Consider the following 17,628-nt stretch of genomic DNA (forward strand, 5'->3'; position numbering starts at 1 on the left):
ATCAAATTTATGGATGGATGGATGACTGGGTGGTGGATTAATAGATGTATAAATGGACAGATGGACAGAGAGAGAGAGAGAGAGGACAAAGAATGTGAACCCATTTCTTAAATGTCTGCATATATTGGTCATAAAATATAGTCTGATCTTTATCGAAGTCACAAGAATGAATGAATGACAGGAGACAATTCTTAAAATAAAAAAAAAACTGTGTTTTCTAGTGGCCAGAGCAGCTTGAAGCCACACCTCACTTACTTTTTCTTCCCTGTGCTGTGAATGTTTATGTCATATTCAATTAAAAAATATAAAAACACATCTGTTCGTTTATTCCTGTGATTTAGTTAAAGATCTGACCAAATTTTATGACATATTTATGCAGAAATGTAAGAAATTCCAAAGGGTTCACCAATGTTTTCCTCCCACTGTAGATAGATTTTACCAGTAGGAAATATGTACAGTAATTGTCCTGTTGACTGTGTCGAATAATAATTGGAATTCTGAACTTTGTCAGAGCTATTTTAGGATTGTTGTGTCCACATTTTTCAAAGAATTAACACAGTCCACTCCAGTCACAACTTTAGACTTTTCTAAAGATTACACAAACACCCTTAACTACTACACTGCGTAAACTGCAGTTGTTGTTTTCATAACAAAAGTGCACATTGGCCTGATTGTTCATGAGAGAGAAAAAATTACATATTAGGGATTTGTGTAAACGTGCTAAGGCATTTATTACCTGAACAATGACGTCTCGCTGGGATAATCCACCTTACATTGTATCACTCATAACTTTCTACAGAATGGACATGGAAAGCACATGTAAGGTGTAAACTATAATTCTGACAGATCAAGGGCAGAGATGGTCATTAAATCAAACTACAATCCGCTCATACTAAGAGTGGCAAAATTGAAACAATAGACAGTATACTTGCCTATACAGTATATCTGTACACAAAAATGTCTCCAAGTGGTTTTTGGAAATGGAAATTGCAAATTTCTCAAACAGAAATGAACCGACTATTATAGAATAACGCTGGTTAATACAATAGCATATTATAGCAGCAATTTTCAATTACCACACAATTACACATATACCCAATATGTTTGAGGAACGGTTAAAATGCGTTGCATGTAGCAGTTTTTTGCTGGATTACATATTAGTGAATATGTCAACCTCACAATTCAGATAATCACTCATTTTAAAGAAAGCATTTGCAACCGCAGTTAAGGCGCAATATCATGTTATCTATTTTGTTCTTAATATGTATGAGAAAGAAAGAAAAAAAACCCAAAGAGTTTTGGTTATTTTGACACTTTTTCATGTTATGCAAATAAAGTCTTTAAATTACATTTTTTTGTTGTTGTTGTATTTGGGGAGTATGTTGTCAGTAGGCTATACAATTAAAAATGTTCATTTCCCTCAAACACCTAGAGATAGCAAAAAACGGATAATTTTGCAGTGGTCTCTCGATTTCACTCCCCTTTACTAGGAAAATAATGTCGGCAGATGTTTGTACGTTCATATACAGTATGTTAATAAGAACTACAATAAATATGTCATTTGCCTAATGCTTATGATTTCAAAGGGGGGGGGGGGAAATTATATCTTCCACGAGGTGCAGTGTAGATCTGCAAAAATAAAACCAACCACAACCATAAACAAAGCATTTTTATTTTGGTTAGTTTTAGATTAGTAGTTAGTCAGAGAAATGAATCTCATTTTCTTTGTGTGTTTTTACGGCGTGTAAATCATAAATAATCTCCGCCTGAGTGGAGTTATGAACTTTGTGGCATCAGACCCAAAAAAAAAAAAAAAAACCTTGTTCTATTGGCGCCGTTTAAGCGGCTACTCTAAAACCTAATCCGGTTATATAAAACGTCCATCCAATCCGCACCACACGACGACAAAGAAGTCGTTGGAGGCAACACCATGATCGTCCTCGTGGACCTGCTGCTGATGCTCATCGACCTGACCTACGCCATCCTAGCCGCCGTCGTGCAGACTTTCCTGCGGCCGAGGCTGAAGAGCATCGACGGGGAGCTGTGTCTGATCACCGGGGCCGGGGGCGCCCTGGGCCGCCTGTTCGCCCTGGAGTTCGCCAAGGAGGGCGCCCACCTGGTTCTGTGGGACTGCAACGCGGACGCCAACGAGCGCACCGCCCAGCTGGCACGGGAGCTCGGCGTCAAGGTGCACGCCTACACCGTGGACCTCTCCCGGCGCGAGAGCATCTACGAGGCGGCGGGCCGCGTGAGGACGGAAGTCGGGGACGTGTCCATGTTAGTCAACAACGCGGGCGTGGTGGCCGGCAGGAGGCTGCTGGAGTGCCCCGACGAGCTTTTGGAGCGCACCCTGCTCGTCAACTGCCACGCTTTGTTCTGGGTGAGGCGCCACCCGGGTGCGCGAGCGCCGTGATCCTCTCATGAGCAGAGATTACTGAAGTATACTTTGTGCCTAAGTAGGAGTACTTGTGTAAAATGTACTCTTAAAAAAAAATAGGAGCACAGATTCAAGGTTTACTTCAAAGTAAGCAAGCGCAGACGGAAATGTGCTCACCAGAAAAGTATATTGTCGTCAATTATATACCATTGCGAGTGGAAGTGGTACAAATACTCCGTTACTCTTCTGAAGTAAAATCTTCAGGTATCATACACTGACGATGTTTTATTTTTAATCCTTACATTTGAAAACTGATCTGTACTTCTTTCTACTCCTTAAACTAAAAAAAAATAATAATAATAAAAAGGTGCTTTGGAGGTTCTCCATAACAACTCTGGTTGCATATAGCAGCCTTGTACAGCACTCGAGTTCTGTACTGGTTCTTTAGAAAGGTCATGTGTTTACTGCACCCATGAGTCTATATAGCAACATAAAATCTTTAGAGGTTCATAGACTGGATATAAACTCTTAAGAACCATTTAGTTCTTATTTGGAGTTATATAGACCATCATATATTGGTTGCTTCTAGGACCACTAAGAATGGGTGCTAAATAGTACAATGCACTATGCATACAAGCCAAATTACGCTTTTGACACTATTCTGAGATGTACCTGTAAATGGGCCGCACGTGGCCCGCAGGCCATACCTTGCCCACCCCTGCTGTACAGTAGTGGTGCCCATGACAACAACCAGTTAAAGCATGTGACTCTAATGTTGATCCTCTTAAAGCCCCCGTCTTGTGCTAAAATATGAAAGCTCATTCTTACAGCACAGCATATTCACGTAGCGGTCACATCATTAGGGACACCAGCACTATCGTATGGCATACAAGAGCTATGTTTAATATTTTGTCCTTCTCATGCCATGTTCACTATTATGATGCATCAACTACAATGAAGACGCAGAATTGGGCTACTTCACATTGTCAAGTTAACCGTTTTTGAATGTCATCCCTATATTATGTGTTTAGTAAAACTGCACGTAGAGAGTGCAATCTTGTTAAGTGAGATATTCAGGCCACACTACTAGATTAACATTATATTTCATTACTCAGATGACCAAGGCCTTCCTGCCTCAGATGAAGGCAAAGAACCACGGTCACATTGTAACTGTTGCCAGTGCCCTCGGGCTATTCAGCACCGCATGTGTGGAGGTAAGACGAGCACAATTCACCACTTCTCTAAAGCTGTCATTCTCAAAGTGTAGTACAAGTACTACTTGTGGTACAGGAGAATCATTGAACCAAATGGGCAAACCGTGCACATTTCTAAATGCAGTTCTGTTGTACTTAGAATACACTTACATTTGATTGTTCAGACCTGTTTACAATTTATTGTGATACTTGGGGAGGAGCCAAGTATTTCTCAAGGTGGTAATTGATGTAAAAACTCTTGAGAACTGCTCTACCGTATACAATGAAATTTAGCAGGTGCTGCTTTGGTGGGAAAGTAATTCATTAGACAGGTGTGATTCAATTGCAAAATTATGCATAGCACGTCTCAATGCTTATTCATCATTTCATCAATATCATTCAGAATTTTTTTTTGTTTTGTTTGTTTTTGCTGTTGGTGTTCCGGCCAGCTCTCTCTGCCCTTTTTGTGTTATTTTGGTACTGTGGAGGCCTCTACCTCAATTTGCCAATTTAGCAGCATGGTAACCGTGACTAGCGCATGTCATCCTTTTCAAAGGAACACGCCCCTCGAATCCTGCCTAGCAACAAGGGGCCATGCAAACGAGTGTGTGGGGGAATAAGGAAAATTCTCTTATTACATTTCTGTGGTTCCATTTCAGTTGGAAATCTTTGACTCCTTTATAAAACTTGTCTTTGTAATTAATACATTTATATTGTAAGACAAAAGAACAAAAGGCAGTGAGAGAGAGAGAGAGAGAGAGCATCATAACTAAATGGATGGTGGGCCATCAATGTTTTTGTTTCAAATATTGTTCCAGTGTCCAATTAATAGAAATGTTGCATGCTACTTATGTTGACCCCATTTCCTGCAGGATTACTGTGCCAGTAAATTTGGAGCAGTCGGTTTCCACGAATCACTGACCCATGAGTTGCTAGCAGAGGAGCTTGATGGAATTAAAACAACTCTAGTTTGCCCTTACATTGTGGAGACAGGGATGTTCGCAGGATGTGAGATAAGGTGAAATTCTATTGCAGATCATTTTATTTTCTAGCTGACATAGTTCAATTAGCGCAGTAATGCTCGAGCCTCTGCTTCTAAAATCAATCTCTGTGTTTCAGGAAGGAGTTTCGCAGTTTAATCCCACCATTGGAGCCTCTGTACACCGTTCAGCAGTCCATGACAGCTATTTTAGCAGAACAGCAAATGATCTGCATCCCTCGTCTTATGTACATCCCATTTGTGACCCGAGCGTAAGTGCAGCTCACTTTTCACACAACCTCCTCCTAAACAGACGACAAAGGTATTGACGTTATGGGACCAAGGTGGCAACTAATTGTGTTGTACTCTCTTCTCTCTGTAGTTTACTACCATGGGACGCAAATGTTGCCACATATCGCTTCATGGGTGGAGACAAATGTATGCTGCCCTTCATCAAGAATGTTGAACAGAGGACATCTAACGGCCATATCAAATCATCCTGAGACTACCTTCGTCTTCTACAGTATTTAATATCAAGTGTATTTTTTGGCTGAAATTGAATGCCTGATTACTTCCACAGTGAAAACTATCTATTTTTACATGAAACCTCAGAACCCGATAGCAATAAAAAAAAAAAGGTGATCATCCGGTCTCCCTTATTGGCCTGGTGAAAGTGAAAAGTCAGCAAAATGCACTTCGGATATTCCTCCCCTTTGAGGACGCCAAAATAAGGGGATGTAAACCGCTAATTTTATTCACATTGGAGAATGTGATGCACATACCCAAGGTACAAACTGAAGTGATGCGGAGGCCATAATGCTATACAAGTGCCTCTTTTTATTCACATAAAAACTGCCAAAACAGCCTACACATGAACAAAGCTACAGGAAACATGCAACACAATTCAAACATACAAAAAAAGCCAATAAATTTTAAATCAGATGTTCAGTGTCTTTTGCTAGACCTGCTGTTGGAAAAAGTGAATGATGGATTTTTGCTTGTTTCTTCTTCCAACTTTTGGCTCACAACAAAACGCAAGAGCGCAAAAACCAAAACTGTGTGTTAAGCTAGCGTTTGGTCATGGTCTTTAAAACACTTAAAAACTAATCATCACCTTCAAGAGAAAACCCTAAGTGGTCAATGATTACCTCTGGGGGGGGATTCCATTGTTTGATGGTAGTCGAGCGTGTAACAATTACGGCATCCTTTTGAACTGAACAGCATTGTCTTTCAGACAAGTTGCACGTTGGCTCCCTGTAAATAAGTCTGCAGAAACTGGAGGGCCTCAGTATTCATACTGCTACTCAGCATTGATGGAACCTACACCAAAAGATTAACAACCAATTAGAGAAGCCCTGATCAAAATGTTTAGCACACGCTTAAGCGCTTTCCATAAAAAAACATACCCTTCCCGGACAGGCTGTAGAAAGCTTGTGGAGCGAATGGGCCAACAATATTTTAGGATTGCCGACAGCATCTCCGATGGGGTCGTATTCCTTCTTTCCAGCAAATGCCAGCTGTGAGAAAGCAGTCTGATAGCCGGGTGTGTCTTCAATGTCAATGAAATGCTCATCATCCGGGATGCTGTCATCTTCGGGCAGCTCAAAGAGACCAATGAGGGCCTGGAGCAGTGGGGTCCTGACCGAACACACACTCAATTACGTAGGATGTACAATTAAGGAATTTCAAATTGTAAGGAGGGCATCTTTACAAGTCCCATCCATTAGGACGAGACTGTCAGCAAGTAGTACTCCTCCAGCCATTTATTTCATATGGCATGCACTTTGACTAAAGTAAATACAAGTGGGGCTGACCGCTTACCAGAGCTTCGTGTACTCTGTGTCCATCATAGCAGGGCATTCAGTCAGTACCTTTGTGATACCAACAGCACAGATCTTTTTCTCAACTGTTCCAGACACTTTTTGAACCTCTGGAATAACGATTTTCTCCAAGACCATACCAAACATTCTGGACAAAACACAAGATATACGTAGAGTATACGATACATTGAATAATGTTAGTTGACATTCTATTTTGTATGGAGAGCTAAGTGTGAGGTCATTGTGAACACATTCAAGATGCCTCTTGAGAAATCAGATCTTCAGCTCCTCAAAGCTTAAATATCTTTGACTTCAGCTAGGACTGTAAGGATAATTACTATGTTGACTTCCAGTTTGATAAATAAAATGGACACGATAGTTTTTCCAGACTCGATAAATTGTCATTGTTTTGGTGAACCAGCACGCGGATCACACAGTAAGCCCACAGCGTTGGACGGCTGGTCATTAGCCGCTAGTGGGCTCATGGAACACCAGCGGACCGGTACGCTGTTGCCGGTGTTTGCTTTGTCCAATACTCCACAGCCTTGTTGAATGTGCAGCATGGAGATTCACACAACAGAGACACTTATGGAAAAGTTCAATGTTTATTGCGTTTGCTAGCCCGCGAGCTAACTAGCTAGCGTGTTAAGGAGCTGAACAGCTTGCGCCACAGCGGTGATGTCGTTTAAAAGGTCCGCGCTTCATTCCGAGGAGTTGTGTGCGTGTTACGCCCCAATTAACACACACGATAAAGTTGACTGTTCATTATATTCGCTAGCTTGCAAGCTAACGCGCTAGCTAGCTAAGGAGCTGAAGAGCTTTCTACACCACAGCAAAGTCTCTCTCCACGGCAAAGTTAACTGTTTATTAAGCATAACCTCAGAGTTACACGTTACTCAGCCAGTAGTTGACTATAGCGAACATCAACGTATATTTGATTGATTGGTGAAGGGCTCATCTTCAGCGGACCAGCCAGTCTTGCAGCTCTCTATTATTACAAACCTAGGAGCATTTCGATCGCAGAGAAAAGAAAAAAATTTAATAGAGAAATAAAAAAGGAAATTATACCAACAATAATATTGATTTAAAAGCAAAAATAAATAAATAACGGGCCTTATTTTTCATGATTTCAGAAGCATAAAAAAAAGTCAGCATTGTTTATCGTGATAGTTTTTGGGAAAATGTATAGATCTTATATCTTAAAAAAAATGTAATGTGACAGGCTTAGCTGCAGCTCACAAACCTAATGCCACACCCCATTTGAAATAAACTGCATAGAAACTATAACATGACAGAGGTATCTTGAGAGCCATTTTGAAAAACTCTGACAGAATGCCAGTAATTTAGATAGTATCCATCCAATATATACTTACCATAACACATTTTACTAAGTTTAATTAAAATCCATCGACTCACCAAAATAACTGATGAGTTTTTCCACATCTAAAAATAAACGGAGCCACCCGAGGACATGATTGACAACCTGTCTCGTGTTTGGCAAGATTTGCGCCTTGGCAAAGAGCAACAAAGCATATTGCCATTGTACAATATAAGCTGTCATGTTCACATTGTGACCCAACTCGAACTTGATCAATGGTGACACGTTCCAAACTGACTTACTTTGGCTGGATGCTGTCAAAAATCTCCTGGAGTGCAATAGCTCCGTACTTGACACAATACAGATTGACAAATACCAAGAAACCTGTGAGGAGGATATGAAAAGGGAACTGTTGATAACCCATTATGTAATGGAACAATACACTGTATACTTTGAAATTCATAGCCACACGCTTTAGAAGGGTAATGCGGTGAACTTAAATGACTATACTCACTCTTGATAAACTTGGTGGTTTTGGAGCTTTGGAGTCTCTGGAAGAGCAAAATGAATATCTGTTTCCTGTACTGAGTGAGGGACTCTCTGACCAAAAAAATAAATAAAATTAAAAAACAAAATTAAAAAAAAAATATTAAAAAAACCGCAAGAAAAGTGTCATGGCCACCACTCAAAATTCAAAGAGGCTGAGACGAGAGCAGACTTACGGGGGCATGTGCTCGATGATGCTGTTGAGCAGGTAAAATCCTTGGTGGTCATTTGCCTTGGAGGCAATAAGCTTTTGGAAAACACCGAGCAGTCCAGGCTGAGGAGGAAAGATGAAGATAATTTAAGTGGCCATTAACCTCTCAGCTAATGAACAAAAACACTTGACCACAACATTAGGTAGCATTACACAATTTTATAAGTAATAACGTATAATAATGTTTAGCTTTGAGGCTTTTCATAACATTTATCATAGTAGCTGTGGTGTGCTACTCTACATGAGAGGCTTTTCTGATATTTGAATATTTAATATTTTTTTTCTAATTTAGCCAAATAAGGTAACCAAATGAACCAATCTGTTATGCATTAAATAACACAGGTGTACATAGTGAAATGATTTACTGTATACAGGGTGTCCCCAGTAAATTGCTACAATTTCATAGTCTAATGAAACAGCCAATTGTCGCTCAATTGATATCAAATTTGAACGAGGTCTAAAAACTAACCAAATTCCCTCGCCTCCCCCCCATCCCAGGGTGAAGACAGAAGATCACAGTACCTACCACTCTTATTTTACACAGCTAAAATTCAAGCGAAATAAAATGTGTCATTGTGAACCCAGCTACAAAATGTAAATCCATGTGAATACGTAATCTTGATAAATACATTTTGTATTTTTAAACATGAATCCTGTTTAATTGTGATTTTTTTAGGACATGTAGTTACTTGGATATTTACATTTGAAATGTCTCTCTTTTTTTTGGGGGGGGGAGGGAGAGACACTATAATGCAAAAATAGAAAAACTGTAAAATCAAGTAGGACATTAATACTTTTTGTTGTGCAGAAAACTGCTATCACATACTATTTTATCAGCAGCAGATACAGCAATAGTGGCTCCCCCCTTTTCCATGTAGGCCTGAAGCAGGCGCACCAGAGGGGGGATGTTACCCGTGCGCTCCCACAGCACAGGCTGCAGTAGGTGAGGGAATAAAGCCATGTAGGAAGAGGGAATTGAGTTGGAATGCATCTCCAGGAGGAGCGACATCACCTGGAATACATATGGGAGAAACTCTGCAACAAAGCACAAAAGTGAAGATGAACGCATGGGCTTCAATCAGCCAACAACCACTGTATGTCCACAAACAGGATATTTTCACAACATTATTTAATGGAGAAAGCTGACCCTGGACATCATTCTGGAGGATCTCTGTGAAAACAGGGAAGAGAGCTTCCTCAAAGCTGCCAACAGTGGCAGGGTTAGCCTTGCAGGTGATCCGGACAGACAGGCAGAGGGACTCAAACAGGTAGTGGTTAAAGTGTGGCTTACTCGGGTTCTGAGGGTGACACACAAGAAGACTTTCTTGTATTCCAAATACACACAGGCATTGTGGGAAAAGTGCTTTGTATTCACAAAGCAGCAAGTGAGTGCAGGTTACCTTGCTGACTAAAAGTAGCTTCTGAGTGAGCTGATCAATTAAAGTGGGAATGTAAGGAACAATGGATTCCTGGAGCAGTGAGAAGCTTCGCATGATGGCTTGGGGGGGGGGAAAGAAAAAGAAACAAAGGCAACATCAAATAAATATGTAGGCGGCTACCTGGTGAGAATATTTAGAGGACACAGTCTCGCTCACCTTTCATGATGTATTCATTTTCTGATGAACCAGGAAGTGCCATTGCCTTAAACAGGTTGGTGAGGAGCATGTCAGTAAAAGGTGCCATCTCCACAGCAGTGATACTGACATATGAGCAGTCAAAAAGGAGTAGTTTCACAACATAGTTAACATATATTTGCACTAGATATGGTATCAGATTCTGACTGTATGATGACCCGGAGCAAAAATATTACAGTTTCACAGCTGTAAAATGTATTTTTAAATGTTTGTGTAAATAGCTTTTTACCACTGAACGCAACCTCTTATTTTTAAACAACATATAGAATATTACCTCCATTAGTAAATGTAAAAAAAAAAAATTGTTTTTTCTAAATAAAATCTAAATATAGCACAACAGTAAAGGTCCTTTTATTTCTCAGAAAATGCGGAGGTACGTCACTGCTTTTCTCCACTTTGTGAAGTGAGGTCAGAGCAGAAACAAGCTGTTCTTAGCCATGCTACTTTGCTCGTTATCTGCCTCAGTCCCGAGTCGAGAGTATTTATTTCAACAATTGTAGACAAGATAACGCTTGTTGCAGACTTTTTCAATAAGGGGAAAAGTTGTGGGGATCACTGACTGCTTGCACCAAAAATGGGGGGAGGGTTCGTGTCACTTTGCCTGCACTTACAACCCCCCCAATAAAAGATAAAATAACATGAAAAAAAACCAGTTCATATCGCTGAGGGAGTTTTTAAAACTGCAGTATACCTTGAAACCAGTAACCAGCCCACTCCTATCTGCACATGGTAGATGGCATTAGTTGAGCTTAATAATAAGGTCAATCTGTTTCACTATATACCGCTGGACACTCACAGTGTTGTATTGTTTGGGCCCCTCATAGTAAACAGCCTCTCCAAAGCATGGGCAGCATATGTGTGTTCAACAGTGCTCTCTGCCTGCAAGTGAGATATCAAGAGAGGAACAGCCTGCAGCAGTTGCTCCTTAGGAAGCTGAAAGAGAGGCACAAGTAATTTTCTTAGTTATTCAGCATTGGGATGTATACACAAAGGAGAAAGAGTTTCAGCATACCTGGCTTCTAAAGATCATCACATACTTGATGGCGTCCGCCTTCAACACTGGGAATTCATTGACTGCAATGACATTATCAAGCCCTTGCATATAAATGTCAAAACATATACAGTACATATACTTTTAAGAAGAATAATTGGCCACTGCATTTTGTACATCCCATTTTTTCTTTTTGAACAACCTTTGGCTTTCGATCTTTAGGACTCATCTCATGCAGAATTAGTTCGAGGCTGATTTCTAAGAGTTAATGGTGAAAACAGCCTGCACAAGGTGAAGAAACTTGAATTAGACTGACAAAACCAAATGAAAAGCATTGCAGGCATTTTTCATATTCTATATGTACAGTGGACCCCGGCTATTTGCAGGAAATTGAGACCAGGTATGACCGTGAATAGCATCAATCTGCGAATAATTGATGGCCATTATAATTCCACTGAAAAAAAAACAAATATTGAATAACCGGGGATTTACCGCTAATAGACATTTTAAGGGTTGGTTCACCTGAAAGTAAAACAAAATAAGTTTGAAAAAAAAAATCAGTGAATAGGTGAATCTGCGGGTGCCGAACCGCGACTATGCGGGGAGCTAATAAGGTGACGTCTTACCGTTAGCGGATTTTAGGTCTGTGAGAATGTGATTCACGAAGAACTCAGTCAAATTCACCAATTCATTGGCTTGTGTTATTCCGTGCTAGGGGGAAAACAAGAGGCAATTATGCAAATGTGATCATTCAATAATACACTAACAAAACCATCACCAATACCTTCTGCGTCTGTGCTTTCGATGCTAGTGACGTGACTAAATAGATGGCGGCATCTTTGTGCTTCCAGTTAGCACCAGGGTTCTTTGCGTACTCGGCCAGCATCGAGTTCACATACCCAGAGAAGATGGCTGTGACTGGGCCTTCGAAAAATTTACAAAGACCTCTTACTAAGTCACAGGCTGCCCTACGTCGAGTGTCAATGTCTGAGAAAAGAAGAGGGCCGTGAATGAATATGGAAAATAAACTGATACAGAAGCAAGGCATTGTTTTTATCACTACCTGGCATTACCACTCAAACTCATGTTGATGAGCAAAAAAGATAACATTTGACAATGAAAATTAATCTATTTTTAATGTCAACCTGTTGAATCTATCACCAAACATTAAGTAAGACAACAATTTCATCTTTACCAGAGCCTTCAAGGTCCCTCCGGATATATTCTTCAGAGTTATCTTCAAAAGCCTCCTCATCCGCACCTAACCAAGTATTGCAGACAAGACAGTCAAAAGTCACAATAGCAAGAGCACGTTCGTATACAAGCACATTTCCACATGCCATCAAAGACGACTAATAAACCCTTCACTTACTTCTGAACTCCATATTGGGCACAATGACCTTCTCACAAATGCTAGTGAGTGTATTCTGATCCTCAAATAGATGTTTGTAGTGTGGCCTTTCACAGACCGATGCCAAAAACTGGATGGCATTGCTCACAAGCTACAACAAAACAAAACGGATTAAATGTCAGACTTGACACAAAAATGAAACGGCACCGAATTTCAGTGTGTAAACTTACCAGGTCATATTTAACTTCTTGGCCTGTAGAAACTAAGAGGTTCCAGATAGCAGTGACAAAACGAGGAAGATATGGCTGGAACTCTTCATCATACTTCTGAGCATAAAGCGCAGCATTGTCACAGATTTGTGACTTCAGGAGCTCCAGGAGACCTGCTTCCTCCTCATCCTAAGAAATCAAACAGCAGAGACTATAAACCTTTTTTTTGGGGGGGATGCAAATTTGAGTGCAAGTTTTCTTTTTATTATTATTTAAATAAAACAACCAAAGTAAACACACTTACATCTGTTTGTAAAAGTTTATTATCCAAAGTCAGAAGCGCATGGAAATTGGTCATCCAGGTTTCCATGTTATCTTCAAAAAACTCAGGAAGGTCCTGAAGAACAACACAGAATTCGGGGCCAATATAAATTAATGACTCATTAAGGGGATCCATTCTTTAGCGTGACAAAGCACAGAATGACAAAGACTGGCTTGTCCAGAGTGACAAGAGGTTTTTAGGACAATTTTTTTTTATCATACATTGAATGAACATCACAGACCTGAAAGTTAAGACTGTAGAAAAGCTTGGAGATCAGTGTAAGTGAAGAGAAGAGGACTTTCAACGCATTGATATCAGTAGCATGAGTCTGACACAACTCAATAGTGGCCTGTAACAAAGAAGGAAAAAATATATATATATTTACGGTGGACATTGATGGTTTCAAAATGTGTGGTTTTCTGGAACGGAAGAAATGGAAGACAAACAATAAGTAAAGACAAACCTTGAACAACTCCGTCAGAGGTAAGGCAAATGTGTCGAGAACTAGTTTGATCTCCAACCAAAGCTCATTTGACTTAAATTCGTGGCGATACCTGAGGGGATAGACAATTTGGAGACAAAGAGCGAGGCATTCAGTACAATGCGGATTGATTTAAAGGTTATACTGGGACTAATGGGCAAGACTGTTTTCAGTAGACAGAGGAGAGTGATAGACACTAGTGTGATACTGTACATGGAAAAGACAGCTTGTGAACAGCGGTTGTGCGATTTGTAATTGCATTGGATTAGAATGCCTGTTTGCATCTTCCAGAAATGACCTCTACCTCTTGAAGAGAGAGTGTGCAGTGCGGAGCACTCCATTGATAATATGGAAGTCTCCACTTCTGAACCGGGTCACCATCTCTGTTAGAAGGTCAGGCCACTTCTGAGGGAAGTCTTCCCGTCCGATGATGCTGATAGCATCACTCAACTGAAAAAGAAGAACCAACAGAGGCTTGATTTAAAAACATAAAAGAACGAATGAAACTCCTTAATACACTTTATGATTGTTTACCTGCTTCTGAATCTGTTCTGGACTGCTTAGCATCAGATTAACAATGTTTGCTTTGACTGTTGTTCTATCTTGTTCCGAAATTTTGTTCGGCTCGTCTTCAACCTTTAGAGAAATATCATACAATAAATCAGAACATTCATAACAAACGCCACGGCATCAATAACAAAATAATCGTAATACAGCAGTCATAAAACTCACAATGCGCCAGTTCCTTTTGATGTAGTTTTTGAATGTAACAGCAGCGCAGACCCGAATAACATTGTCTTGGGACTTTTCAAGCAAAGTGAGAAGTAGTAAGGGGTAGTTCTGGTTTCCCTCCACGGACTCAAGAAACTTCTCAGCTATGAAAGAGAAAGAATACAAAGCAGGTGTCAACCCATCACTAACATGCCCATTGACAGTAGCAAAGAATGTTTTTAGCAGTCTTTGCATAAACCATACATAAACACACAGACATTTTTTATATAAAAAAAATAACAACAACCCACAGCCCTAAAGAGGATAAGCTGTATAGACGATGGACAGATGGAGGAAAATAAAAAAATATTAATAAATGCCTGCTCATCTAACCTGGACGTCTGACAGTTGGGTCTGGGTCCAGTGTTTTTCTGAGGAACTCTGTGAGGGTTTGTAGGTTTGCATCATTCAGTTCCATGGTTGCTAATGGGAGAAAGAAGGCAAGAGTGAGACACTGCTAGCAAAATGCATTTGCTTTTAATCGTCAACTGGTGTGAATGTGGGTGTTAAATGGTTGTTTGTCTCCTGTGATTTATTGAGTGCACTTGTGCATTTTGGCAACAGAGACTCTCCAGGCTTTGCTTTTTAGCCACAGGAAATATAAATTTGAAATATAGATAAGTATTATTGTAAAACAACACATTTACTGTACAGTAGCTACTGTACTGATATGGCACTGATATGGCTTAGCTGGATCGCGCTTTATACCCTGAAACAATTTTTGTTCTGAAAGCTGGAAGCCCGCAGTCCACACTCTGAGTGGCCCCTCAATTATTTTTGGAACATTAGAAAAAATGCTTCAACCACCAAAAATGACCAGTTCTAAATTGGAGTTACATCGCTCACCACTAGATGACAGAAATTGTTTTGTAGACCTTCAACAGGTTTACGCTGTTCAATTGTGGTCGTTTTTGTGGTGCTGGTGAGTCACTCAAGGAAGCACCAACTCCAACACGAAAGAGGAGGAAAATATGGCATTATTACAAGGAAAAGCAAGCCAACATAGTCCGGTGATTCACCAGCTAATGCTAACCTCTGCTTAACAATCGACAGAACTGACCAAGTCACAGTCATGGTTTCATGTCAATAACATGCAAAATAAATTTAACCCGACAGTTATGACGCATTTAACAAACTACAGCCAAGGCGCATGGTTGCTTGGCAAGCTGCATGATAGGGTAGACACACCAGGGCTCCTTCAACATAGCAGAGTGAACTTTTGTGCCCTATACCGCACTGTATCATACAGGTGAGTCGGCCAATTGACTTGGGGATTTTGAATGACATGCAGCAAAAATAGTACAATATTAAAATCTTTGAGTGAGTTGATTTTGATGAAAAAATGCACAAAATTAGTTCTTGCACAATGTTTTTCTGTTCAGTAGTTTTGTGCCATCTTTGAATGGCAATTTTTATGAGAGCCCTTTGCGGTGGTAGGGGGGGAGATCACAATATGTGGTCATTTTTGTTGTTTGCTTTAAACTGAGTGACCTTAAATACACGCATTTTGGGTATAAAATATATTAAACTGTGATGCACATTGGTTCAAGACAAAAAAATTATATGCACATATTTTGTCCATATTTAAAATGGCATTTTGGTCATACACCCGGTTAGGAAGTGTGCAGTCTTTTGTCCCTCCATCCTTTAAATTGCCCACTCCTAAATCTACAACATTCAGACACCGTTCAAGTGCCATTCAAATTTTAAATCGCAGCAAATCTAGTGGCCGACGGACGGCCACTCATGAGAACTAAGTTTAGTTGCATCATTCGGTGTGCGGCAGGCTGCGGTTCATTGCCAACTCTGGGGTGTTTATAGGTGCGAAGAGTTGTTTGTCTAGAATTGACTGGCGACCAGTCCCAGTTCAGGGCGTTCCTCGCTTCTCCTGCAAAGTCATTTTAGCTTCACTGAAGACTAAATCAGGAGTGTCAAACCCATTTTTCATATTTCTCTTGGTTTGACTCCTGGGGCCCGTGGTTGCTTGATTTGAATGATTTGCTTTTGGGGACCACAAAGTGATGTGGTGGACCGGATGTGCCCCCCTTGGACCTTGAGTTTGACACTTGCGCTCTAAAATGTCCAGAAGTGTGTATGTGAGCGTGAATGGTTGTTTCTTTTTGGTTTCCTTTGGTTGGTTCTGTCCTGCAATTGACTGGCGACCTGTCCTAATCCAGGGTGTGCTTCTCGCACCAAGTGAGTCAGCCTTAACTGTCCATAGGTGTTTATATGAGTGCTTGCTGGCGACCAGTGCAAACTGTTCCGTCTCTTGGCCAAAGTCAGCTGGGATATGTACCAGCTCAACTTCTATCCTAATGATGGCAAGGGATATAAAAAAAATGAAAGACTGTACCGTACTACATGCAAGTTAGAAACCAGTGGAGTAGCGTCGAAAAAGTATCAATGAGAATGTGGCTCATTCATTTAAACGTTAGGGCCTGGTGTAGTTTTATCTGAATAAACATTACGCTTCAAATATACGAACGGACAGGTCAAAGTTGGGCAGTACTTTTGTCACACTATACATCGCCCCCATTACTACTAATCATTCAAAATTTCAGCCTAGCCTTGACGTTAGCTCGCTAGCAGCTAACTTAGCAACAGATGCTACACTCCAGCATTCACTCAACTGGCCCAGCTGACTCCAGATCAATTTGACGTCTAAAAGCTAGGCTGGAAAATTGACATCTCTTGGTACGCGCTGGTGTACATTTTAAAGCTTTTAAATTATGTTTAGTTTGTTTTATAATGTTATCTCAGCTCCAGATACGGGAGATAAATCATTCAAGCAGCATGGAGTGTCAGCACTTGTAAATAAAAACCACGGCTAGCCTTAGCGCTAACTTGCTAATACAGGGATAAAGTTAGCTCATTCCTAAGCGAAACGCTTCTCCTCGCGATCTAATAGCTAATGGATCCCAGTGTGTGTTTTTGAAGTCCCAGTCACTGTAGCGAACAAGCAGGCAGCCTTACCGTCAGTGTATGATGTAGCGCTAGGAGTCACACGCACACACAAAACACCGCACGCTCGTTATCGCCGTGCCAGCTTTCAAACGTCTCGAGCAAAAGGAACTGCGCGGTCACACGATTGCGCATGCGCACGTCAAACTACAAGAGAAAGCTACGCCCATAGACAACCACGATTGGGTCATTCTATGAAAATTGTGTCTTTTTGACCAACAAATTCATGGTTTTGGGGGAGTTTTTTAAATCATTTTTAAAATAATAACTAAAAGATAGTCTCATAACAGTTGACCACTTACCATTACAAAGCAACATAAATTACATCTTAATGTGTTTTAATAGGCGGCACGGTGGACAACTGGTTAGCGCATCCGGCGTGGGTTTTCTCCCGTTTCCTCCCACATCCCAAAAACATGCATGGTAGGTTAATTGAAGAGTCTAAATTGCCCATAGGTGTGAAT

The 17,628-nt window shown here is 40.6% G+C and overlaps 2 protein-coding genes across 3 annotated transcripts; one reads left to right on the plus strand and one right to left on the minus strand.

The window, feature by feature from the left end:
* The first annotated feature begins 1,732 nt into the window (after positions 1 to 1,732).
* On the plus strand, positions 1,733 to 5,824 carry LOC133483364 (retinol dehydrogenase 10-B-like). Its single transcript, XM_061784499.1, has 5 exons — positions 1,733 to 2,380; positions 3,493 to 3,591; positions 4,443 to 4,588; positions 4,690 to 4,821; positions 4,932 to 5,824. Exons 1-5 carry the CDS (start codon positions 1,931 to 1,933, stop codon positions 5,050 to 5,052), a joined length of 948 nt encoding a protein of 315 aa, XP_061640483.1. The 5' UTR covers positions 1,733 to 1,930; the 3' UTR covers positions 5,053 to 5,824.
* On the minus strand, positions 5,367 to 17,330 carry cse1l (CSE1 chromosome segregation 1-like (yeast)). 2 transcript variants are annotated; one of them, XM_061784492.1, is made up of 25 exons: positions 17,177 to 17,330; positions 14,537 to 14,626; positions 14,165 to 14,307; positions 13,967 to 14,068; positions 13,737 to 13,882; positions 13,415 to 13,505; positions 13,193 to 13,300; positions 12,934 to 13,026; positions 12,651 to 12,818; positions 12,442 to 12,571; positions 12,265 to 12,330; positions 11,854 to 12,056; positions 11,696 to 11,780; positions 11,091 to 11,152; positions 10,875 to 11,011; positions 10,040 to 10,143; positions 9,845 to 9,942; positions 9,592 to 9,742; positions 9,271 to 9,479; positions 8,410 to 8,507; positions 8,202 to 8,287; positions 7,990 to 8,071; positions 6,371 to 6,517; positions 5,956 to 6,187; positions 5,367 to 5,869 (listed from the first exon to the last, which is right to left on the minus strand). In XM_061784492.1, the coding sequence occupies exons 2-25, from the start codon at positions 14,619 to 14,621 to the stop codon at positions 5,780 to 5,782; spliced, it is 2,916 nt and encodes a 971-aa protein (XP_061640476.1). In that variant the 5' UTR covers positions 14,622 to 14,626; positions 17,177 to 17,330; the 3' UTR covers positions 5,367 to 5,779. The 2 variants fall into 2 exon arrangements, with proteins under 2 accessions (XP_061640476.1, XP_061640477.1); XM_061784493.1 differs by lacking the exons at positions 5,367 to 5,869; positions 5,956 to 6,187 and having other exon boundaries at positions 6,377 to 6,517; positions 8,202 to 8,285.
* Between the last annotated feature and the right edge of the window lie 298 nt (positions 17,331 to 17,628).

The sequence above is a fragment of the Phyllopteryx taeniolatus genome, chromosome 9 (genome assembly GCF_024500385.1).
Source record: "Phyllopteryx taeniolatus isolate TA_2022b chromosome 9, UOR_Ptae_1.2, whole genome shotgun sequence".
NCBI classification, from domain to species: Eukaryota; Metazoa; Chordata; class Actinopteri; order Syngnathiformes; family Syngnathidae; genus Phyllopteryx; species Phyllopteryx taeniolatus.